The following is a 25,536-nucleotide window of genomic DNA, read 5'->3' on the forward strand; positions in this document are numbered from 1 at the left end:
TGTATTTTTCTCTGGATAAAATGAAATTAAGAATTGAAATTGAAATCCCAGATAAGTTCTTACCCCTTTGTTGAAATAAAAGCAACTAGTTTATCTAATGAAAGACACTGTTAGGATCTAATATCTGTGGGCTAAACACTGAATTTATGTATTTTTGTATTAATTGGAAACTTACTGTTAAATTTCATGCAGATTCACACATAACATTTCTGAATTAAGAGTTTATTTTGTCTCTGTATCTAGTTGCTTCCTTTTTGAAAGTGTGAATGAGGAGGGGAACAGATAATGCAGTAGATTAACTGCTGACTCAATGAATGCTCTTCTTTCTTTCTTTCTTTTTTTTTTTTTTCAAAACCACAGTGGTATGTATAGTAGCACATGTCAAAAATATGTGTTTGCACCTCCTCTATCTGGGAGTCTGTGAAAAAAAAAAACAACAAAAAAACCAGCCAAGTTTGCATGACCGTTGTTTGCATATTTGCTCCTGCTGAAATGGATGGTACTTGAATGTTTCTTTTGCCATGTTAGGCTGCTGGGTGGTGGTGTTTGTGTTTGGCATGTTTAGCCTGACTTTTAACTCTGAAAGAAACAGTTTTTTGTGTATATAACTGAAAGGCAGAAGATGGTTATTATGGCTTTATTGCCTTTTCTGGCATTTACTTTTTATAACTCAATTATACAGCATAATATTTTAAATTGAAACAATTTTTATAACAATATAACAATTTTTATGAAATATACAAATCCTTATGGCTGTAGCTACTCAGCTTCTGCACTTGGAGAGCTTCAGTTGACTTGAATGGCAGAGCTAGAGAGTTCCTCTGTCATTATTGAAGAGGTTTGTTGAGGGCTGGTTCTTTTCAAGGACTTATTTCAATCTTAAGTGCTCATATTTCTTTTTAAAACTGCTCTTACATACCAAACGACTGAGATACGAAGCAAGAATTCATGTAAACTGAAAGCTCTCCACAGTGTACTGCAACTGGTCAGTCACTGTTACCTGTTCATTAGACTTTGTGACATTGTAGTAGTTTAAAGGATGAAGTGAAAGGCTTCTATATTCCTGTGTACTTCTTCAAGCTCAAAGGTTTTCTGCCTTTCAAATGACAATCGCTGGTGCTTGCCCAGATGGACAAAAGCATTTGTGAAAGCTAAATGTTTACCCTATGCTGGATATAGTTTTATTAGGATTGTCACAATAGGCATATGTGTTTGCTGCTGTTATTTTCTTGCTCATTTGGTCAGAAGCTTCTCTTTCTGTCCTGTAAGGGTGCAGTTCGAGTGTGTTTGTATGTGGTTGTTGAGGGAGAGCTTGCATGAAATTTTCTCACTGCTAAACTCGGGGTGGGGGGATTGCACCTTTCTGTGATCCTACTCTAACTTAACCACTCCAAACATCTTTTTTGTTTGTTTGTTTGCTGTAGGTGTTGTTGTGTTGTTTAGGACCTTAAAAATGTCTGCACTACTTACTCCCCTAGGGAGTAAGAAACCAGTGTGATCCTGCTGAATTGATGTAATGACTTCCTACCTGTAACAGATACTCACCTTTCACTGCTTTTGCATGTGAGATCTTTTGCGTGACAAGGTTGATTCAGGTTGCTAATCTGACTGAAAAGTAGCTGAAAACCTGAGTAGCTTTCTGTAAGATCAGTAAACAAACTTACTTTTGGTGATTGGTGCAAGGCAGGAGCAAGAGAAGAAGAGGAGTCCTCCATCTATGTGCAGCTGGGATAGCTTAGCTGTACTGAGTTGAAGTGCCTGTAGCAGTCTGGGAAGGGGTTTGCTGGGCTATTTTAGACTGAGAGTTAGAAGAGGTCACATAAATTTGGAACAAATTCTGAGCTTGTTGGGTTGGGAGAGGTTTGGAACTGAGGTGGTGATACTTCTCTTTTGAGGTATCGGAACAGCGCAGGCTGTATGAGCTGTAGCTTGCATTGCAGCTGGAGCTGCCTGCCTACACAGGGAGGCTGACTGCAATATGAAATTAGCTTGAAGGGGCAGATCAGGATGGTGAATCTGGAAATCCTAGTTCTGTCGTGGGGTTGTGTAGTTGTCAGGACAGTGTTTTCCTGCTTGCTGGAAATCTAGGTGCAGGTCATACAGTGACCAGGAGAGGAGTTAGGAACTTCGTACATAGTGAAATCTGCTTTCTGTAGCTGCTCATGTCTGTTTGCTACAGAAATCCAGGAGTTTGAGCACCAGGCTGCATGAAATTTCGTTGAAGCAGTTGAATTTTGTCCACTTTGACTTGATCCACCTGTTGTGAATTTCCTCTGAGGGCCAGATGAGGCTGACATACCACTTGGCACTTGCACTAAACAAATACAGTATGCTTAGTGTTACAAAATGCCTAATAGTTGGAAAGACCAAGTCCTAGCTGTTGCAGCTACCTCAAATTGCAGAAGTTTAAACAGTTTTGTCACCACACTTCTATGTCTTGTATGTGTTGGAGGAGGAATCAATTAATGTTCAAGAAACAACTGGATGTTTCAAGAACCCCTTTAAATGGTGGGCTTGTAATCACTGTAGGGTTCATTGTGATTCAAAAATTATTGAAATGCTGAGGGCTGCGTGCTTATGAACTGGAGGAAAAATAACAAATGATTGTGTGGTGGCTCAGCACTAGATGTTCCTTGAACTGGCCAAGACAAAGGGACTTTTTGGAGGAAATAGCTGCTGGTTTGTAATGATCCTTGGTCCAAGAGGGTGGAGTTTTGAGGCAGCACAGGAGTGTTAGTATCCATTACTTCCCAGCTTGAGCGAGTGAGTTTAGAACTCTTGTTGGTCTTCTGACTTTATTTTTCTACATACAGGAGGCACTTACCAGCATTTAACTGCTGCAGCTTCCTTAAACTTTGTGCTATGTTACAAATTGTTGTGTAACCTAAAACTCCACTTTATAGTATTTAGAATATGTATTCTATTACTTACACAGATTTAGAACAGAAAAGTTTATTTTCTTTGTAAATGATGTAGATCTTGAATTTTTCTTGAGCTGGCTGATTATGCAACCAAAACTTATTTGCATCAGTATACATTATTGGTGTATTTTATTGATATGCCATATGTTACTTAAAAAAAGTTTATTTAAAAAGGAGGTTGAGCAAGAATGTAACATTCAGATCTTGTCTGTCTTAACTGCATATGAAATTTTGTAATCTGCTGAATATTACTGAACTTGTAAATACCAAAATGTGTGTGGCTGCATTGTTTTGCTAGAAAGCCTTCACTCCAAGTTTGCCAACTGCTTTAGTTTACCTTCCTTCTTTCAGCTGTTTATAGTTAATACTCATATTTGGACAGCATCTGAAGGTATACTACTCTGGCTTGCAGGCACTGCCTTGCTGCTACTCATGCTGCTTACTCACGTAACAGCCTTTTTAAAAGGGCAGTTTAGTCCTGTGGCTGGATAGTATGAGTGAAACCAAGATGTGCTCCAACTATCAATAATAGTTTTGGATGTTAGATTTAAATACTATTTTAAGACATGACTTCATGTCTGAACTTATTAAACTGAAATCCGTTTTAAAGCCTTATGAATGTAGTTGCTACCATCATGGGTGAGGCCAGTAACTTTCTGTGGGCCTTGAGAAATCAAATTCTAAAACTAATGAAGTGTGCTAAACATGGGGGGTATCATTTCACTTGGAATTTTGCCATGCATGTGTGATACTGGAGTGTTGTTTTTGTGATTTTTTTTTTTTGGAAGAAATTCCAAGAATCTTGTCCACACAGAGCTCCTGAAGTCTGACTGTACTTGAGTATGACTACTTTTTCCTATCACCCAGAAATCCATTGTTAACAATCTACTTCAAAGTATGTGCTGTAAAACAGGGCAGGACTTGAAAAATGTTTTTTAAAAAGAATTTCTTGCGTTATGTTTTTTAGCCCAGATAAACTGATCTACTGATTCTGATTGCCTTTTCATTTCAGCATAAAGGAGTGCCATGGGTTGCCTCTTATAAACGGGCAGAATTGTGACCCTTATGCAACTGTCTCTCTTGTGGGTCCTTCCAGGTAATGTTTCATTATAAAAAAAAAAATAATCTAAAATGTTGTGATCTTGAACTAAAAAGAAAGTAATAGGTTTTAAGCAAAAACTACTGCGTATATAGATTTTTGAATGAGATGACTTGTTTCAGAAAAACCTTAATGCTTTCTGTGTACATCATATTTTCCACTGTTATTATATTTTTTCCTTCCCAGCCATGCTTCCAAGATTATAAAGATATTTATTCTCTGTGAATGACCAACACAAGCCAAGAACCACATGTCATTCAGCTTATTCATACCTGTCAGCTTCTAGACCAAACTCTTGATATCTGTACTGTATTTTCTATTATTTTTTTTGTCAAGTTCCTCAGTATAGTTGCCCACTTACCTTCTGTTTCACATTTTATTTAATTTGCTTATTTCTTTGTAGCAAATGCTTAGGATCTATGCGAGAGAGAGAAAATAGTTTCTGGTGAAACCTATGTAGAGCCATTGCCTTCAGGATGCCACCTTCCAAGTATTCAGCTTTTCCCCTATTTCTTGAATAAGTAATCCTGAATAGATGTTGGGGTTTTTCATTTATGAAAATATCCTATGATGCATTCACTGTCCACAAGTTCCAATAGCATTTAACAGACACAAGATATCAGTAGTTTCTTCTCTGGCACCTCAGGCCTAAATTCACCCACAGTGGTGTGGGGGAGTTGTCACCAAGAGCACAGTATCAGACCTCTAATGTTAACCCTGTGTGTATTAAATGCTTTTGGAAAAGCGTCCCTGAGTAAGATCTAAGTGGATGAATTGGATGTTTTTTTTGAATTGGGATGTTTTTTTCTTCTTGGTAAAGCATGAAAAGTGCTTATTTTTATTTTTTAATTCAATTTTATTCCATATTCATTAAGAGAACTAGTGAGATGTGATAGTTATACTTAAGACAAATGTTGCTGACTATCAAAGAAATTTAAATTGACAAGTGTTTCCTGCTTGAGTCCTGTGATACAGACTGAACTCACACAATATTTATCCTGTTGGTATGGGAATATATGTGCAAATCTGACAGAAATTAGTTAAGATTTTCCAGTCTCATGCATGTGACTCACATACCATGAGCAGAACATTTATATGGGTAGTACCTCCAGAGAATGGTTGATTGATGGCTAGGAGACAGTTTCTCCTCTCTGCTCTGTTTTGATTCGCCCACTCTTTTTATTTGTTTCTTTTATACTTCAATTTTATGCTATCATAGTCTGTTGATAACTAAATAAGACTTAATTCTTTCATAAGCATGTAAAATAAAAAAAAATGTTTTATGAATGTAAATTGGAAGGGAGTTGGGAGTATTTGTTTTACTTATCCTGACCCTGTTAAGCACTCAGCGTTAAGAGCTTTCTTCCAATGAAAACATTTGGTGGCTTGGTGAAAGCATCTATCTGTAAAAAAGTTGTGAGGGGAAAACCAAAACTTTGTAGGTGAATGAGACTGGGAAAACTGTGCTCACAACTTCCAGGCAGTGCTAAAGAAGTTGTCATCAAATTTAAGTTTGAAATGCTTAAGGAATTGTTGGTATATTGTACTTGGTTTGTGTAAGGTGTAGTTGTGAGATGAGACTTTTACTTGGGCTGAACAGATGATGGTTAAATATAAGTGCTTGGATTTAACTTCTTAGATTATGAGGTGAAGATAAATTTAAATTAAGAATTTTTTCATTAACCAAAGCAATCTGTAAAATGACAAAAAAACTGTTTAAACTTAAATGCATAGGTGCTGCTTGACAATAGAATGTCTTTATAATTGTGCCTAAGTTGTTTCTGGTTTTAAAAAAAAAATTTACCACATTCACACAGGAATGACCAAAAGAAGACGAAAGTGAAGAAGAAAACAAGCAATCCACAGTTTAATGAAACATTTTATTTTGAGGTAACTTTTTGTGTAGTATTCTGTCTGTTTTATGCAATACTTCAAATATGTTGAAAGAAGCTGTAAATTTTATTGTGATCAGAGTTCTGACAAAACATAATCCTATCCTGTGGAATTCAACTTAGGCTCAGTGCTCTTGAAAGCATTTAAAGAATGAAAACAAACAATAAAATTCATGTTTCTTTAACAGGGTAATGTACTGATTATACCCCAAAAATGATTTGATCAGAGGAACATGTTAATTTATTTAGAATTGTATTTCAGTTCTACTTGAGTTGCTCTATGAAAGCCAAATTTAAGTTTTGATCTGTAATGAAATATTACATTTGCATGTAAGGATATAGTACTATTCATTTGTCTGTTGAAAGCAGTAGAACTTGTGTCTCAAGTGTAGTATAATTTACTGTGTTTATCTAGATTCTAATCCTGCTGCATGCCTTCACTAAGAAATTGTTCACTGCTTATGCATAGAGTAGCATGTGTTGCATGCCTTTTACTTGACCTGCTTAAGATACTGAACATTATTTCTTTGGATAAAAGTGTGATCAAGAAACACTCCAATAGCGTTATGTCCTCATCTTGGAGTTAAACTGCGAATACCATCCATCAGTCTAGAATTGAAAAGAATAAAACTAAGAGGATCGTGTAACTAGGGGAAGAAAAGTGGGTTTATTTGTTATTTCCTTGAACATTTCAACTAACTTCAGTGTTTTCTTTTGGCTTGTGATGAAGCCAATGAGATTCTTGCCTGTTTTATATTTTCTCTTTTTTTCCTAATCAATACTGTAGTTCCCCTAGATCTCAGCTAGACCTCATCAAGCTTCACCTGATGAGGACCTTCTTGTTTCATTGTTTTCCTTTCTGTTCAAAAACAAATTGTTTGGTGAACTGAACATTTTCCTTAAAGGGACTAGTAAATATTTACCACTGTTAGACTCAGTGTGTGCTATTTTTTGACTTCTATAATACAATAGTAAAAAGTGCGTTAATAGGAAGATTTGACTTGCAGGTAACAAGGTCCAGCAGTTACACCAAGAAGTCCCAGTTTCAAGTGGAAGAAGAAGATATTGAGAAACTGGAAGTCAGGTAAGTTCAGTAGGTTATTACTTCAATAGAATATTCTAGTTTGAAATAATAAAAGCTACTTTAATGTAGCATAGTTCTAGAGAATTACTGGTTAGGTTTGCACTAAAAAATCCTTCTAACATAGAAAATTACCTAAATTTTGTAGTGTGTTGTTTACTGAAGATGATGAGGGGATTTGGATTTTCATTTGGGGCTTTGTCTGTATTTGTTCTTTGATTGTTTATTTTTTTTCTTGCATAGTGATAGTGTATCTAGTGGCCTCAACTTCTTTCCTTCCTCTGTGGGTAAAAATGTATAAAAAGGACCTCCTGTTGATACATACTGGTTTGGGCAAAATATTGATTAGAGAGCTTGTGCTGGACAATAACAGCATACCTGATGTTTGCTTATGGTTTTAAGCCTAGTTAGCTGTATCTAAAAAAAAAAAAAAAAAAAAAAAAAAGCCTCTTAAGAGCTTCTTAAGGTTTTGCATTGCTTCTTAGAGAAATGCTTGTTTCACTTTTTCCTTCCAAATGTAAAGAATAATTTAAAGAATGCTCTTTTTCTCATTCTTTACCCTTAGAACAAGTCAGTCTGTATTCTCTCCATGTAGTTAGAGCAGTTGAAAGCCCCTTTGCTCAACTGCTTTTCTTTATTGTACTCATGTGTGTACATGCACTAGATTTGCTGAATGATAAAGTCTTCAGGACTAGCATAAGTTTCCTAAGAGGCATCAGAAGAATTTAGTGGTTAGTTTTAATAGCCATTATATAACTAAGTTTGTGCATTTTTAACTATTATCTTAGTCGTATCTTAATTAGTATTGTGTGTATCATGGATGCAAATATATTTAGAAAAGTAGTCACGCCCCAACAAATCTAGTATTAATTTTTTTGTTCTTCTTAACATCTGCTGTCTGTCAGAAATGTCAGTGAGGTAAGAAGCAATAGGAAACAGAACAAGCAATATGACAACCCAGTGTGCATGTCTGGAGTCTGATTCCTTTTTAAGATTGTAAACATACACGCTGCTTTTTGGAAAAACATGCGCATGTGTTGGTGTGGCATTGCAGTGTGCCCAGTTGTAGCAATTAGGGAAGGATGTGTCAATCTATCAGTTAAAATGTTCACTTGAATTATTTGAGAAGAAACCGTTTTGTGGGTGGAGGCTGCTCAGAATACATGTTGCCTATATATAGCACTGTTTTTATCATTATTTTTTTAATGAGGTTTGCAAGTCTAACTTTCACTGTTTGTTTATTGTTGATGAATTAATAAGCCACTTGTTTGATTCCTCTTGCTTTAATTAGAATGGAGTGAGATTTCTAACATTTCCTGCCTGTGTGCATGTGGATTAGTGTGAGGCAGTTGCTGTTAACCAAAGATTTTTATTTCTCTGGAGAGGAAAAACAAATAAGTCCTGTTATTATTTTCAGGGTGGACCTATGGAACAACGGAAATTTGGTACAAGATGTTTTCCTAGGAGAAATTAAAGTTCCTGTGAAGGTGTTAAGAAATGATTCCTTTCAAGCATGGTGAGAAATAGTGGCTCAGAAGCATTGTAGTGATCTGTATATACTTTTCAGATTAACCAGGAAATGTGGAAATTCTCAGTTTGCATAATATGTAATTAAATTTGTTTCTGGCCTTCCGGGATGACTGATGAAAAGTCGGAAAGCATCCAAATCTTAGATATATCAAAGTTGATCTTAGCATTTGAATGTAATCATAAATGTAATAAATATATGTCAGTATTTTGCAATATACCAAGTAAAAAAATTGAGATTCAGTCTTTTTGTCCAGCACTCTGAGCTGATCAAAAACCGTATGACCATACTAACATAATGGCATGCCTCACTTGAAAACATGTCAAGAGAAGAGTTACGTTAGCATGGACTTACTACTACATAGTGTGTATAGCTTTTTGAATTGGATGTGACTCATGCACACTTGTCTCAAAGTATAGAGGGCCTTCTGTCTGCTAATACTCTGTAGGTGTACTTTGGATTAGGAGGATCTTCACCTGCAGTTATAACCTGCTTATAAACACCATTCTATGATTTAAAAATAATTACTTTTTCTGTTCTTTATTACTAATTTGCATGAAATGGTTTGAAATACAATGGGACTACAGAATACTAAGTATTGGAAAAATAAGCCTGAGCCATGCTATCAAGTAGAGGCATTCCTTGTAAATCAGTGTGCCTTCATGGTATCATTCAGTGTATCTGATCATCAGGAAGAAAAAAAAAAGTCTAATCTCCTGATTGTTTAAGTAAAATTAAGTGATCATAAAATAATATTTGAATTTGGTCAGCCGAATATTGGAATTATATTTTGGTGTCATAAGCTGTTAAAATTTTTTGTGGGGCTGCACCTCCTGTTGGAATGAAACTGAACTACAGCAGAGGTCAAAGAAAAATTTATTTAAATGTATCTGAAGTAGGAAAAGAGCACATCAAGAACATTAAAACACAACCCAAACTTTTTTCACCTTTTATCTTGTTTCTTAGGAAAGGAAACTATTAATATTGTGTATTTTTTTTACCGGTTTCAGTCTGGGCAGTGTAAATTCTTGCTACTGTTGAATGGCTTGGTAGCTGTTCTATCTGCAAGGTCTAACACTCTAAATATAGATGTAAAATAAGATGGTCCAGCATCAGTTCTGACTATTCCTTTTAACATCTTAGTTGTGGTACAGGAAATATATCTTACTCTATTGCTTGGGAACATATGAGAGAAGTAGTATATGTGCTGAAGAGACATCAGATACTGTTCCTTTTTTTCTTTTGTCTCAGGTTTTCTTACTGTGAATTTTATTGTGAGATGTCAGACTGGGTTCTTGTATTACTGAAATAGTACTATGTGATATTTTGCTTTATTCTAAAATACCGAGATTTAAATTTCATCATTATAGTGACTAGCTTTAGAATTACCCTTTTTTTTTTTTTCAGGTACTTACTTCAACCAAGAGAAAATGGTAACAAGTCTTCTAAAACTGATGATTTGGGATCACTTAGATTAAATATTTGTTATACTGAAGACTGTGTACTTCCATCTGAATACTACACTTCTCTAAGAAACTTGCTGCTGAAATCATCAGACGTTCAGGTACTTTTGTTGTAAATTACTTTTCAAATGAAGACCTGAAATGGATCACCTGGTCCTGTATGAGACCATGTGTAGAAATGCACAAAGCTGGAGAGTTTCTTTATTCCTTTGCAATACTTTGTTAGAACTCACTAAGCAAGTTGTAGAACATTTTTGTGTTCCTAAATACTGAAATTATCTTCCTATTTTAAAAGAACTAGCAAAGATAGTGAAACAACTGATGCTGTGTGACTAGAAGTGATAAAATAGTTCTTGCTCATTGGTTGCTCTTTTCAACATTGACTTCTCCCAATGGCTCTTATCAGCTCCTCCATTTAGAGGTTTTCCATGGACATGAATTCATTATTGGCACTGAAGGGGTGGACAATCACCCTTGCCAGAAACAGTCTGTTTTAGAGCTGATTTCGAATTACATCTCTTCTGAATTACCTCTATCTAACCCAATATGTTAATAAGCATAACTGGATGTTTCTCTTGGACACGGTGACAAAGTGACAAGTGCAGTAAATAGTATGGCTTTATGAGCAATGAATTAAATTTCACTTAGTAGGCTTTATCTTCCTTGGTTTTATGTATCATTTTTTCACTTCAGTATTGTTGAAGTATTAGCAGAGGAAAAGGAAGGTAAAGAGGAAGCAGACTGATAAATTTTTGCCACCCAACATTGAAATACTAATTCACTGGAATTCAGGAAGAGCTGGATTCCGTGCAGAATAGAGCCTTTTTAACTTAAATATTTTGTTTTGTATTCAAATAATGGAGACACATTTTATGAGTGAACTGTAGTTTAATCTGTTCTAATTATAGTATGGGAAGTCCTGTAAAGATTTTTTGGTGTTACAGTTGTGCAGCTGCTTACTGCCTCTTTCTTGACTTTGTGACAAAGCTACATTCTTATCCTCTTGGTTGAGCAGGAAGGGTGAATTTCATTCTTAAATGTTAAATATAGAGTACATAATATCAATTTTGAATTAAATATTTCAAGAGAATGGAAACTTGCAATTGCCATAGCAGATGTTGAAACTTTCTGTTAAGAAGCTACATATGTGATCTAGCTAGATTTGACTCAGTCTGTACTTTGCCACGTGTAAGTAGAGTACTTAACTGCTTCACTCAGGATTTTTTTTATTCTGCTTTTCCATAGCCAGTTTCTGCATCTGCTGCCTATATACTGTGTGAAGTCTGTCGAGACAAGTATGATGCTGTCCTGCCTCTTGTACGCTTGCTACTACACCACCATAAGCTAGTTCCATTTGTTGCTGCTGTGGCAGAACTAGATCTGAAGGATACTCAGTATGTATTCCACATTATTTCATGACTTATAAAATTGTTCTTATTTCCACAGGACTTCATGATACATTGTTAAATAAGCATGCTAGATCTCACGTGAAACCTTTAATGCTAGCTCTGTGGTTAGGAGATAAATGAAGTAGACCCAAGTAGTGGCTTCTGAGGTACTGAGTCATCCTGTGTAGACACAGAGGGGGTTTTATCACCACACCATATTTCATTTCAAAGCTGACTTATACAAGATGTAGTTCAAGGTGAAACAGTTCAACTGTGTTGAAAGAGGTGACTCATGGAAAATAATTTTTACCCTAAATTTTGATACACACATTCCTTTGTTACATGTTTAGCTGTAACAAATTGATTATGCTACATTCATTAGATCAGAGAGGTTTATTTTACAACAACTGTAATGAATAGCTGTAACACAATCTTAAATGAAGTATTTTTTGATTGGGTAGTTTCTGAATTTGTCATTGTAGCTTTAAATTTCCTTACCAGGAGTACTGGAGGTACGTCAGTCAGATACAAGTCTTCATTATTTTGGGAATTTTCTCCAGTTGCTTTTTCTCACATTCAGCACTGATTTACAGCTTCCATTGACTAAAATTTCTCTGGCTTTTCCTTGCACTTTTTATTTGTTCCTGGTTTTGTTAGTAGCTGTAATACCATTATTTATTCTCTTTCTATTCACTGGGTGCCATTATGAGCTAGATACCTTGATTCTGAAATTCCTGACTGAAATACATGATAAAATACTTTCAAAAACTTAATAGCAGGATAAAATATAACAGATTGTTGGACCTGAGTTCAATTTTTTCCAAATTGATTGTTTTCTTACAGAGAAGCTAACACAATCTTCAGAGGGAACTCATTAGCAACTCGCTGTGTAGATGAAATGATGAAAATAGTGGGAAAACACTACCTAAAGGTGACTTTGAAACCAGTTATTGATGAGGTAGGTTACTGTACTTAACCCAGGACTCTTAATCTGCTGGAGTATCTAGTCTCCTTGATAGGCATTCTTATAGTTCAGTGTGACAGTAATCATTTGGGTGAAGGAATTCTAGAGGAAAATTTAATTGTGTAATAATTGGTTATGTTTAGTAGAAGAAGTTGGCTTTTTTCAGTCGTGTTCTAGATGCTTGACAGCAATGGCAATTGCTCCAGCCTCTAACACTTTGCAAAATTGCCCTTAGGATGCTTTATACAATTGATCCATGTAAAAATGCAGACACAAAATTTAAGATGATTGTTGATAATATGATCAGAACCATTTAGAATTCTACTCCTAATTCTAGGACAGAATCTAGTTTTCAAAAGGGGCATTTCCATGCATTCCATCTTAAAAATGGAACTCCTAACACTGTTGTTTATTTCAGATATGTGAGTCCCCTAAACCCTGTGAAATAGATCCCATCAAATTGAGAGAAGGTGATAATGTAGAAACTAATATGGTGAGTATCTTAATCTGTTTTTCCTAATATATCTCAAAATCCAATTAAAAGAAAAAAGCAGCTCTGTGTATCTGAAACTGTAACTTGATCAACTTTAGGTAGCAGCATAATTCTCTGATTCCAATGTAAATGAAGGGAAAAATTCTGTTTTCTTATCCATGATTAAAGCAAGAATTAATTACCAAAGGGACAGGGATGAAAAGCTAGAGGATTACGTGCTTCTTTAGCAATTTATTGGCTGTTTTGATTCCTAATGTTCCAGACGTTCTGCTTCTGACGTGGCTAATCAGTGCTGTTCTAATACATTTCATTGAGATTTTGCTTGACACTTGTCTGTTACTAGAGGATAATATTAAAAAAGCAAGAGTAGCTGCCACAAGCTAATCCAGCATTTTCTAGGGATGCATGAGAGTTATTCTACTACGTTGTTTTATGTTGTCAAATCACAAAAATGTTTTGATCTGTAGTTATATATTGCTACTTCTTGTGTTTTCATGTATCGTTAAAAATTCTGTTAATACTAGTAATCCCATATTAATACTACAAGCTTTTAAAATGTGCACAGTACTAAAACGGAGCCATTGAACGGTCGTGTGATGTTTAGAAAAAAGAATTGTAGAGTTGTGTTTGTGTTCAGGGAAAAGCCATAGCTGATGGTCTGAAAAAACAACATTTTCTCCACAATTACAGGAAAATCTGCGCTATTATGTAGACAAAGTGTTCCGTGAAATTGTGCGGTCAAGTATAAGTTGCCCTACCCTAATGTGTGATGTTTTTTATTCTTTGAGGCATCTGGCTGCTAAAAGATTTCCAAGTAAGTGTTCTCTTCAAGGAAATAAAATAGTAATACATTTGGAAATGATATTCAGAGTGAAATCTTTATCTTCTGCAGTTATTTTATAGGGACTGTGAAAAAATAAAAATTTTAACAAGGCTTCTGAATTTCTTACCTTAACAATCAGGTGTTTGCTTTTTGGGTCAGACTGTATGCTATAGTAAAGCTTTGTGGTCAGTCAGCAAGAACTATGTGTTCTCTGATACTGTGTCTCTCTGATACACTGCAGTATGGTACTGAAAAAGGAGCCACCAACAAAAGCATGAGATACTTGTGCTTTTTTTTTTCCCCAGTGGTGCAGGAAGTGATTTAATTGAAAGATAACTTACAGTTCAGAGGAGCTGATCTGCTTATGGGTCCATTTAAAGCTTTATTACTGTACAGGTCGAGGTTTTGCAGAAAATGGAGTAAATGAAATGTATTTACGATGATGTGATAAGTATTAGAAAACTAACATTCTTTCACCGTGATTTTAATGTAAGAATAACATGCTGAGTCTGAAACAGTCAGATACTTCAGTAAGTTTAAACCTAAAATGTCATATAATAGGCTATCAATTAAGAATATATTTTTACGATCTAGGTACTTCCTCTAATTCATATTTGTTGCTGGAACTGCGGTCATAAATTCTTCTGGCTAGAACAGTCCTTTCAAAACATATGACTTGCCAGAGAGATCAGATTGATGTAGTTGTTAGATTAAGAATGCATTCCCACTATATTACCCACTAAACAGAACCAGAATATTAAAGTATTTGGAACCTCAAAATTATGCAATACCATTATGCAGCTCAGTATTGAAGCTGAAAATGTTATGTGTTGACTGCATTTGTTTTGAGGAGTTAACATATATGGAATTATTAGTCTTAATTGTAAATAATGTGAGAGGTCTTGTTAAAACTAGCTGCTACAGTATTTTCTCTTTCAGTTAAACATGTATACAACCTTATCTAATCAACACAGTATGTATATATAAATGCTTGAGATGATCTCATAGTTCCTAATTGTAGAGCTGATGAGCCAGTTCTATGAGAACAGAACTTCTAAGGGAAATAAATCCTCCATTATAAGTAGAATGCTTTTTTCCATGATCACATTTCTCATTTCATGTGCTTCATTGGTTTTTCTATTCTACTTTAAGGTATAAATGTCTTCTCTGACGTTATCTTCTTAATGAGTTTTATGTCGACTGTCTCATTATTTCCTATTGAGCTTAGTGCATGTTACATTTCATGGTTTTTCTCTGCAGATGACCCTCATGTACAGTATTCTGCAGTGAGCAGCTTTGTGTTCCTTCGTTTCTTTGCTGTAGCCGTAGTCTCACCTCATACTTTTCATTTACGACCTCACCATCCAGTAAGTTTTGTGAAGCTTTGTTCTGTTTTATTCATAACCGTGAAATCTGTTTATCTGGCTGGGCACAAATTACTTTCAATGAGCCTGTTACTAGGCCAGTAAGATCTCTACATGTCTGTGGGTTGATGTTTTCAGTTCCTTTCACCAAAGGAACTAAGGTGTTTGCAATTCTTTAAGCTTCAAATTTCTCAGTCTTCATAAGGCATTCTCAGATGATGTAGAAGTGCTGCTTCATTGCAAGATGACTGAGCACTTTTAAAGGCATGTAGCTAAATTGCATTAGTTCCTCCCATCATGGAAGTTAACATAGTATTTTTACTTGCAGAAGAAAAGATTTGTTTGTTGCCTTAAGCAGAGGTATTGAGATATCTGTAATCAGTCTGTACATTTATTCAGGACTCCAGTGGTTGCACTGGGTTGTCAAACTGTAAATTTTCAAATTGTCAAGTAAGTGCACATAACAAAATAAAAAAAACCAAAAGCAAACAAAAAAAAAATCAAAGATAGAGAAATGGAAATAAGAGAAATACCATTTTATCTTCACATACAAAGTATGTATAAAGCTTTTTCTTTCAGAGTTTATGAGGTTTTTGTATTGATTTATGTCAATCTACTTATTTTCGAATTAATTTGATGGTATTCAGTTTGTTAGAGTAAAAAGAGCTGATGGGAATTTATTACTTGTGTTACACAATTAAAAGGCATCAGCAAGACCTCTTCCTATGGCTGCTTTTGTAATCTTACTTGAAAATTCAAGTAGAGCGTTTGTGAGGCAAAGGCTTTACAATGTTTTAAGTTCACTTTGTGTTATCAGAATGGATACTGTCTGTCCATCAATAGTTTGTGTTCAGTTTTGAACAGTTTTGAACGTCAGATGTGAGTAATAGTTGGAGGATTTGAGGGGTTTGAGATGTTCCACATGGAAAAATATTTTTGTATGCATTAATATTAAATTCTAGTGGTAGTGAATAACATTAAATAGTGTGCAGTAGGTTGAAAAATTCACATGCTTAATCAAAAATCTAATTTCAAAGCAGTCACATTTACTATTAGAGGGCAGCATAGCACATGCATTCCCTTTCTTTGGGAGAAGAAAAGGAACGAAGGTGTCCTATGTACTGTGTTGTATAATGTAATAGTTGGTGTTACATTTTCATTTGAAAATCAGTTTTATCTGTAGTAGTTTGAAAGAAAGTGTAATGTTTTTGTTTCTTTATTTTAGGATGCACAGACTTCTAGAACATTAACTCTCATATCAAAAGCCATCCAGACTTTGGGGAGTTGGGGAAGTTTGACCAAAAGCAAACTTGTAAGGCTACTACGTTTCCTTCTTATTTAATAGACTGCATTATGTGAAAGCTTATTCATGTCCAAATACCTTTTCTTTTAGTCAAGTTTCAAGGAGACATTCATGTGTGAGTTTTTCAAAACATTTCAAGAAGAGAAGTTCACTGAATCTGTCAAAAAGGTACATTTCAGCTATATATATTTTCTTAGAGTTGATGTAACAAAGTCTGTTTAATCAGACTTACTGAAAGGTTTGTGGGTGTTCAGTTTTCTTTTTATTTAAATGTGCGTTTGGATGTTTGGGGAAAAAGGAAAAGCGTGGCAGTAAAATACACATAACAATTATAACATTGTAAGCTAAGTTAATTTGGTTTCGGGGGAATAATAAAAAATAAATTCAAACAAGTCCAATTAGATCTTCTGTTCTGCAACTAATTATAGAAATGTGATGTATTTTATGGGCATCCCTCCTTACATTGCTCTAAGTCCCTCCAATGCATCTTCAGCTACTCTGTTAAAGTAGTTGCTTTGTACTGGGAGAAGCTGTACTTATGTGTTTTCAAAGTAGCTTTTAGTTGTTCTGTGTTGCTGCGTAGTATCAATTTTGTGTGTATTTTTCCTTAAGTTCCTAGATGATGTTTCCTCTACTGAAAGTAAAGAACCAAGTGGTCTGAGTGAGCCAGTTCATCTAAAAGAGGGGTAAAGAAAAACTAAATCTGTGTTTTGTGGAAAAATAATTGACTTGATAGTTTCCATTCATGCCAACGTATTAATTAATACTCATTGAACTGTTTGATCTACTGTAGTATTTTCAACATTCATTTGTTGTAATTCTTTGTTGGTTTCCATCAACAGCTGTAAACTAATGCTACAAACTTTTCAGTCAACTTGTAAACACTTAAGGGAAAAATTAGAAGGAACTCTGAAATCTTTTCAAGTCTCTCTGCATTTTTGTTACAGTTCTGTTTGTGCTTTGTTGATGGTTTACTCAGAATTGTGAAAAATTGTTTTAAAATAACATAACACATAATTACTTGGCGTGATGTTTAAGCTCAGCCAGCTAGATCTTCTTTTATGGTAGGGAAAAAAAATACTCTGTAACTGGAATACTTAGCAGTACATTATAAAACGCTTTTATGAATGTTGTGGTGAAAATGATTACTTGTAAGAAATGGACAAGCTGTTGTTTCCTGGTGTTGATCGAGAATAACTGAAAAATTCAATTTATGAGGAGAAAGAACTTGTGTTCACCTGAGAAGCAGATACATACTAAGTAAAGATTTTTCTGTGGGGCAGAAAAAAAAAGCATCTCAATTTTAAGCAAACAGTAAAAATAAACTTACTAAAATCATCATGTAATGACTAACCACATTGACTTCCTCCATTCCTGGAAAGTTTGCTGTTGGTGATCTGAGTAGTGTGTATTGTACACTGCGTTCACTGCTGTTTTTCACATTCCTAACCTGTAAATGGATCCCTTTGCCTTCCACTATGTTGATTATGCAGTCTTGAGGACCCATTTTGAACAAATAGACCTGTAATTACAATTAAATTGACTTTTACTACAGGACGAGTAATGATTTACTCTCAAATAAATGATTTTGAAGGCTCTCTGGAAGAATAAAATTGCATTTTCATTTGATACTGTTGTTACAGAGAAATGTACAAAAGAGCTCAGGGAAGGACTCGGATTGGCAAAAAGAATTTCAAGAAGCGTTGGTTCTGTCTGACAAGTAGAGAATTCACCTACCACAAACAGCAAGGTTAATTATGTTTCTTTGACAGTTACTTTTATTATCTCAATATTTTCTGTTTGTGTCTGATCATCTTAGAATTCATGCGGTTTTCCTAAAGGACTTGATGATATATCAGTTACCTTTTTGCTCTGTTTACCATGTGCTCCTGAACTGAGTTGTAGAGTCACACTAATCTTGTGGCAAGCCTCTACAGCACAGATCACTGAACTCAACTGTATGTAGAATGTAGAACAGTCAGACAGATCCAAGATGTAGAGCTTTCAGAGATCTATACTATGGTAGCAAGATTCTTAGCTTCTTACAAGAGCTTGAGACCATCTAGGCTGGAAGTACGGTCAGTACCTTAGTTACAGCCACCCATGATGCTGGGAATTTCCAGTTTAGTGCAGCAGTATTTATTCCTGCTCTTGCAATAAGGAATTTAATTATTAAACACAAATGCTGCTAAATGATAAAATGTGAGGTTAGGCACGATATTTGATGCATTTAATATTTGTGCATATTAACTTCAGCAGATGCATCAGTGATAAATGGCAGGTACATTTTCTAAGCCTTTTTGTGTCTTACGGGGTCTGAGTCTTTCAGTTCTTGCATCTTTAGAAGGAGGCCAATAATTTATATTCTTTCTCTCAATACTAAAATGCACATTTGGAAAACTTAATGGAATCAGTACACTGATTTTACAAAGTATTTTTTGTTTCACTCTTGTTATTTATCAAATTTTACAGACAAGGAACCCATTTTCACTATTCCAATCAAAAACATTCTTGCAGTGGAGAAGCTTGATGAGAGTTCCTTCAACAAGAAAAATGTGAGTTAGAAGATTATTTATCTCTAATTCTTGATGTCATTGAAGTGACAGGTTCTAACTAGCTTAATAAACTCCTAAACATTACAACAAAATTAGAGGGGGCAGAAGGTTATGTCAGCCCTCTGACTCTTCTGAATACAGAACTTACCCTGGGCATTCAGATTTCTGCACCAAATTTTCTGAATGATTTTATGACTTGTTCTCTTTCTGAGTACTTAGAATGCAGGTTAAAACTACTGTTACCTTGTAACAGAGCACTTATGTGTAAGGTGTTAGTAGTATGTATTTAATGATGTTCTGGTGTCATGAAGTGTAATACTTAACTTGTATTTATTCCTTTGGATGAGAAATTTTATAATAATAATCTGAGACAGTTGTTCCTACAGCCTCATTCTGGACCTGTAGCACATTCTATCCTTACATCAATCCAAAATTCTGAGGCAGTGATGAAGTACAGCTGTTACTTAGGGTGAGCATGACTAAACGAGAGACCTGTGGGAATCTCCTGTTATTCTTAGGATATAAAGTACAAAATCTGAGGTCACATCTAAAGAGACTTGAATGAGGAGGACGTTGTCTTATTATTTAAGACTGTTGTGGATGAAGAAGTGGAATGCAGCTGGTTTTGTGTTTGGTTTTTTTTAAGAATCTATAGTAAAATGAGAGGAAGTTAAAAGGCCTTTTCCCTGTCCCTTATCTCACTTTTAGTCTTAATTTGGCTTTGTTGAATTGCATGGGATTTGAAACTTACTTTCAATGTATTCAAAATTGATCAGTAACTGAATTTTATTTACTGGGCAGAATTGCACTTATTGCATTCCTTCTACAGATGTTTCAAGTACTACATGGAGAAAAACCACTGTATATCCAAGCGAATAACTGTGTAGAAGCTAGTGAGTGGATAGAAGCTCTCTGCCGAGTAACAAGGTGCAACCAGAAGAGACTTAGTTTTTACCACCCTTCAGCTTTTTTGAATGGGAACTGGCTTTGCTGCAAGGCTACAGTAGAGAACACAGTGGGCTGTGCTCGTTGCACTGCGTAAGTTGTTTCTCAAATGAAAATGTGTATGTTAAGACCAGTCACGTATGACTCACTGTACAACTTCAGAATCTGTAGGCAAGGCTTTCTGTCTGCTTTAGCAAGTTACTGAGAATATACCTTCTTAGTAGCACCTGAAGTACTGGCTGTACTAAAATCTATTTCATCTACCAACCTGTGCAATGTTAAAGGCCCTCAATTCAGCATGTAGATCAGAAATACTGAATGGCTGTATTTTCTATCCAGAATAATGCATTTTATAGCTACTGAAACTTATGCTGATATTTGGGTAACCCTGGGTTCTTTTATCATATTATTCATCTGTAGAAGCTTTGGTTTTGAATAGTTTCAGTGTGTAGCATAGAGATCTGGGAGAAACCGTAACAGTTCAGTTCTATGCCATACATGGTATTTCTTTGCTGAAGAAGAGCTTGATACATGAAACAGTCTCCTTGTTTGTTTATTAGCAGTTCCTTTTTCTCTCCTGCTGGCTGTGTTCTGAACAACTAGGGTGAACTGACAAGTGTTTTCCTGTGTGTCTACATTGTAACACTGGCTGTTCAAAGCACCTTTAACGTTTTTACCTGTTTGTCCTCTGTGCTTATGATGTGCACAGTTAATACGGAGCTTGTTGGTGGGAAAACATCAGTGGTAGCTACCTTCTTTGTGTTAAACCTTTGGCCAGTGATAATTCTTCCTTTGCAACCTGTTAAATCTAGTGCAAATAAGAATAGTGATGGGATTTCTCAAGTTTGTTCAGATGTCAAGTTGAATGCAGAAATAGATTATTGATAAGTATATAGTACTTTTTTGTACTATTTGATTCATCCATATTTTCCCAACAGCTTACAAGGTTCCCATTACTAAAAAACTTATTGTTTCTGTCTTTCTGTTGTGGTTTAGAAATCAGCTTGTTCCCTTTTCTGGCTTATTTTTCAAGTATTAACCTTAAAAGCAGTTAAAAAGTTATTTTTTAATAACTTATTATTGTTACTGGCTTATTTTTCAAGTATTAACCTATTACTGGCTTATTTTTCAAGTATTAACCTTAAAAGCAGTTAAAAGACCTTAAAAGCAGTTATGATTTGTCAGTTAATCTTGGATATTTTAAAAATATTTTACTCGATAATATTGAATAATAAATTCTGTTGAGAAAAGGGTTTATTAATGCAGTTAAAAACATTTTTAGTACATTAATTACCCTCAAAAACGTACTCTCGTTTCTGTAAGACTTACAGTGAATGCTGACTTTTCTGTAGCAATTGTGAAGCTGTCAGAGTGATAGACATATTAAAAAGCCTATTGAAATGGAATCAGTTTTGATTTGCTTTCAAACCTTTAGATAATTACTTGGATTAATCACTTTCCTTTTTTTTTTTTCCACCTTTTAGAGATGTTCCTGCTGATACTCAAATTGAGGTTGATGGAGACAGAGAGACAGAAAGAATTTACTCACTTTTCACCATCAATATGTCAAAACTTCAGAAGCTGGAAGGTAATTATGCAGTAATTCAGAAGAATTATACTGATATTTTTCAACTCTAATTCTTTAGGTCTCTAACATCTACTTGATCTCTTAACAATTTACTTGAAAATAACAGACTGGAGACAGAATATATGTAGGTAATGCCTCCTATTTATTTCCATGAAAAGTGTAACAGATAATAAGAGTACAATAACAATATTTGAGCAAAATCTCACCTAAAAAACACTGTTTTTCATCATAGCCCCTGCTGAAATGTACCACTCACCACCTCGCAGTACTGACATCCACTGTTTGATCTCCATAAATGTTCAGCAAGCGCCACTGAATTTCCAAGGGTGCCATTTTTTTCTTCCTGGAGAAGAATTCAGTGACACACTTTTGCTTCATACAGATTTCCATGTGAGGCACGATTCTGTCTGACTGCCCCTCTGCTGCCATCTGTCACATGGCAACAAAATGTAATGGAATACTGGTGGGAAGGTACTGCTTGTACTGCCATATCACCGACTGCCCCTGATGTTATGAACCAACATAATAATGTAGGAGGTGTTATTTTCAGAGCAGTTCTCATATTTTTTGAGTCTTTAGTACTCTAGTAACAGACATTGTTCAGTCATTTCTTAACAATAGCCATCAGATATGCACTTAATTCAATCTGAATTTGCATATTAAAATTCTTGTATAATCTAAACAAAGATAGCAGGTATAGCTGTTTGCTCTTCTGTCCCTGTTCTTGTTTTCCTGGTTATGAAATGAATTATGTGCCACATAGCTGACTTACTAGTCTGCACTGATTTTTTTTTTCTGGGAGGGAACTGAGTAATCAAGATGCAGAACCAGTGGAGAATAAGCAACAGAACCATAAATACATCTAGTTGACACTGTTTTCTGTCTCAATCTGTTATATGCATAAGCTAGAGTAATATTTCTTTTCAGAATTTCAGAATCCTCATTTACATGGTAAGAGTTAAATGTGGTTATTCATCCCAAAATCTGTTTGTGATGTTGTGATTATTTTTGTAGAGGCTTGTGGAAGCATAGCTGTCTATCAGGGGCCACAGAAAGAACCAGACGACTATTCCAACTTCACAATTGAAGATTCTGTGGCAACTTTTCATACGCTTAAACAGATAATAGATACGGTAGAAAAGCTGAGTGAATCACATGAAAAATACCAAAAGAAGAGATCGTCCAATGCTAAATATGGTACTGAGTAAGTATTTTAAAGATTTTTAACATACAATGGATTAACAAAAATTAAAAAACAAACAAACAAAAAAAACCTAACTAAGTTTGGGTAGTGATAATTAAACCAAAGTTATTTTTAGACAACTCAGAGACATGGAAGAAAATGAGGGATATCATTTCCTTTATTTGTAATAGTGCAGCTCTTTACCAGTTGATAGATGATACTTACGACAGAAAAATATTGCTTCATCTGTATTCATGTTGAGATTCCCATAAGCAATGAGTTTGAACTGTCTGACAACCTTAGTGTTCCTTAACATACTAAATCTTCTTAGCAAATTTCAGTTGAGTTAAATTGTCTGCCTACCTTCTCGTATTCTTTTTAATGTTAATTCTTTTATCAAGAGTCAGTAAAGAAAGTTAAATTATTGGATTCTATGTAACTAAAAATTATGCTGAAAACATACGTTAATTGCGAACTTTGAGTTTTAAATTCTCTTGTCATACTCAATGGAAAATGTGATTTTTTTTAATTGAATTTCAAAAAAATCAGTTCAAGTTCATTATTGCTCCAGAGCTGATTCTGTCAGTTCTCCTCAATCCCAGCTTTTGTCTGCAGAGCAACACTGCTCAAATTTTGCATTTTCTTTGTTGCATCAGTAATGTTTAAATTAGCACAAAAAAGAATGCTTCAACAATCGCATTCCCCTAGTTTAATATTGGGCTCAGGTTGTTCAGAGAAATTGACAATGGATTTACAAGTTTCACGTGCAAGTACATAAGGCTTTCTGCAAATCACAAAATCCAAGAAATTTGCAAAAACTACCTTTAATGAGTAAGAACTATCTGAAAGAATTAAAAAGGAATTGTTACCATTAAAAATATTGATGTGTAATGTTTTCTTCTTTTCCAGAGAAAATCCAATTATTGGAAAGGTTTCCTAACCAAAACCAACTATGGCACACCTGGATAAAGAAGAAACTGGAAACATTCTCAAATGTTTTGTTTGTTCATTTTGTTTCATTATGTGCATTTTCACAAAGTATTTAAAAATGAACATAGATGCTAGTTGTGTTGACAATCTATTTAATCTTTAATAGAAAGCTAGCTACTTGGGAAATCTGGTCCTTAAAGTTTATTCTCATTTTGCTGAAGAACCTGAAGTTCTGGGTTCTGAAAGTAACAAATGTGAATAAATCTAAGAGTAGTTTGCTGTTTTATTGGAAAGAATTTTCTAAACAAATAAGCTTTTTAATGGAAGAAAATCAACATGACATTTGTTGGTTGTGTTGCATCTCTTAATGCATGTACTGCAAACTTGTATGAGTTTACCATGAGTGCCTGCCCTGCTGATAACAATCTTTAAATAGAAATCTCAAGATACTCTGTCATAGAAAAGGTTTGAAGTTTTACACTCTACTCATTTGACATTTCTTTTTGGTTTTTTCCCCTTATATTAGGTGTTTTCAGGATTTGGTTTAACTACAGCTGAAGTCTTTCAGAGTCATGCAGTATGCTGCAAATAATCTGGACAGCAGACACCAGAGTTTAGATTTTGTTGTTCTTTAAATACTAAAGAAGAAGAAATCAGGGAACTTTTATTACGCCTCTTGTTTACATTTGGAGTGAGTAGTATATGGAGTGACATGAGACTACTATCGGTTTCCTCTAGGGTACTTTTTTTAAGGTACATATTTTTCTTAATTTGGATACAAATGCAGGGTAGCAGTGTTCTTCATAAATAAGTTTGCCTATGGATTAAAAAAAACAAAAAACCTCAAATGTGAACTGGTTATGGTTAACTACCAATCAATTTACATCATCCCATGTATGATTTTATTTTTTAGTTACAAAAAAAAAAAGCTCTCATCGTTTGACTACAAATCTAATAAATAATCTCTATTATAATCACTCAAAGCACTTTAGATATCTGGACTATCCCAGATTATTTTTAGATACTTTGTAGTATCTGCTTGTTATGATCAGTTCAATGATCAACATTGTTTTTCTTTAAACAATGCTTCAGTGAATATTTTTATATCTTTAGTTATATGAATTCTTATTTGCCAATTAACACAATTTTTAAACTGTCATTCTTGACTCTAGTAAGATTAATTTTTGCTCATTTCATCTGAGAAGTTAGGTTTCTGCTGAAAGAACTTATATGTATATAACCAGGAAGAAGCAAAGATGGCATCTTTGCTTCATCAGTATTAAATATAAAGGTACTCCTTGGAATACTATTTTTAATAATAACTATATGTGGTACTTTTTATTTTTGGAGCATTTGCTGTGGGATCTTCTGTTGTTTATTTGTTGGTGTGTTTTGTTTTACAATCATGATTTTGGCCAAATTAATTAGAAATGTGACTTACAAATAGAGTAGAAATCCACAATGCTTGAAAACTGTAAGCTGTTTCAATTCCTATACGTTTGTAACACTGTTGTAGGGAGGCTTTCTGTAACAGAAGCACTTCAGTGAGACAGGATCAAAATTTTATTTGAATGAATGTAACTATTTTTAAAATAACTGTTTGAAAACCATACAAACCATGATACAATGTCTGGGAATCAGTACCAGTATCTGCAATCCCACCATCATTCAGTCACCTCTGCTGTTCTTGCCTTTCCTTTTCATGTATTTTAAGGGACTTTTCATTTGCCAACAGTTGAAATTGGAGTGGTGGGTATCATACTAATACCAAAAAATGTGTTTTGCCAAGGTAAATCAGGTCTACATAATTGCCATTAAAAAGTTGCCATTAAACCAAGATTAAGTGCTTTTGTCTGTCAAAGTTAGTACGTGCTGTACACTGATTAACACTGTGGCAAAGTGTCTATTACTTGGGGCCATTTTTATAAAGGTTTCATAATCCAAATTATGGAAAAACACTTGGAACTTTAAAAAAAGTTAAATAATAAAGAAAATGCACTTTTTTTCTTTGATGGT

The 25,536-nt window shown here is 34.7% G+C and overlaps 1 protein-coding gene across 2 annotated transcripts in view; it reads left to right on the forward strand.

The window, feature by feature from the left end:
* The window catches only part of RASA2 (RAS p21 protein activator 2), a 43,310-nt gene extending 18,183 nt beyond the window's left edge, over window positions 1–25,127 (forward strand). Inside the window, exons 6-24 of one of the 2 annotated variants that reach the window (XM_065748426.1) lie at window positions 3,934–4,017; window positions 5,838–5,910; window positions 6,920–6,996; window positions 8,411–8,509; window positions 9,929–10,085; window positions 11,230–11,378; window positions 12,216–12,330; window positions 12,755–12,829; window positions 13,520–13,643; window positions 14,913–15,019; window positions 16,242–16,328; window positions 16,410–16,487; window positions 16,932–17,005; window positions 17,963–18,069; window positions 18,792–18,874; window positions 19,704–19,912; window positions 21,304–21,407; window positions 22,422–22,611; window positions 23,500–25,127. In XM_065748426.1, coding sequence (XP_065604498.1) covers window positions 3,934–4,017; window positions 5,838–5,910; window positions 6,920–6,996; window positions 8,411–8,509; window positions 9,929–10,085; window positions 11,230–11,378; window positions 12,216–12,330; window positions 12,755–12,829; window positions 13,520–13,643; window positions 14,913–15,019; window positions 16,242–16,328; window positions 16,410–16,487; window positions 16,932–17,005; window positions 17,963–18,069; window positions 18,792–18,874; window positions 19,704–19,912; window positions 21,304–21,407; window positions 22,422–22,611; window positions 23,500–23,530 — 2,023 coding nt within the window. In that variant the 3' untranslated portion in view covers window positions 23,531–25,127. The remainder of the gene's footprint in view (window positions 1–3,933; window positions 4,018–5,837; window positions 5,911–6,919; window positions 6,997–8,410; window positions 8,510–9,928; window positions 10,086–11,229; window positions 11,379–12,215; window positions 12,331–12,754; window positions 12,830–13,519; window positions 13,644–14,912; window positions 15,020–16,241; window positions 16,329–16,409; window positions 16,488–16,931; window positions 17,006–17,962; window positions 18,070–18,791; window positions 18,875–19,703; window positions 19,913–21,303; window positions 21,408–22,421; window positions 22,612–23,499) is intronic. The other variant, XM_065748427.1, reaches the window with a different exon arrangement.
* Window positions 25,128–25,536: the final 409 nt, after the last annotated feature.

Source organism: Cyrtonyx montezumae, unplaced genomic scaffold, assembly GCF_038088225.1.
Source record: "Cyrtonyx montezumae isolate F1298 unplaced genomic scaffold, pur_monq_1.0 scaffold_5, whole genome shotgun sequence".
Lineage (NCBI taxonomy): Eukaryota > Metazoa > Chordata > Aves > Galliformes > Odontophoridae > Cyrtonyx > Cyrtonyx montezumae.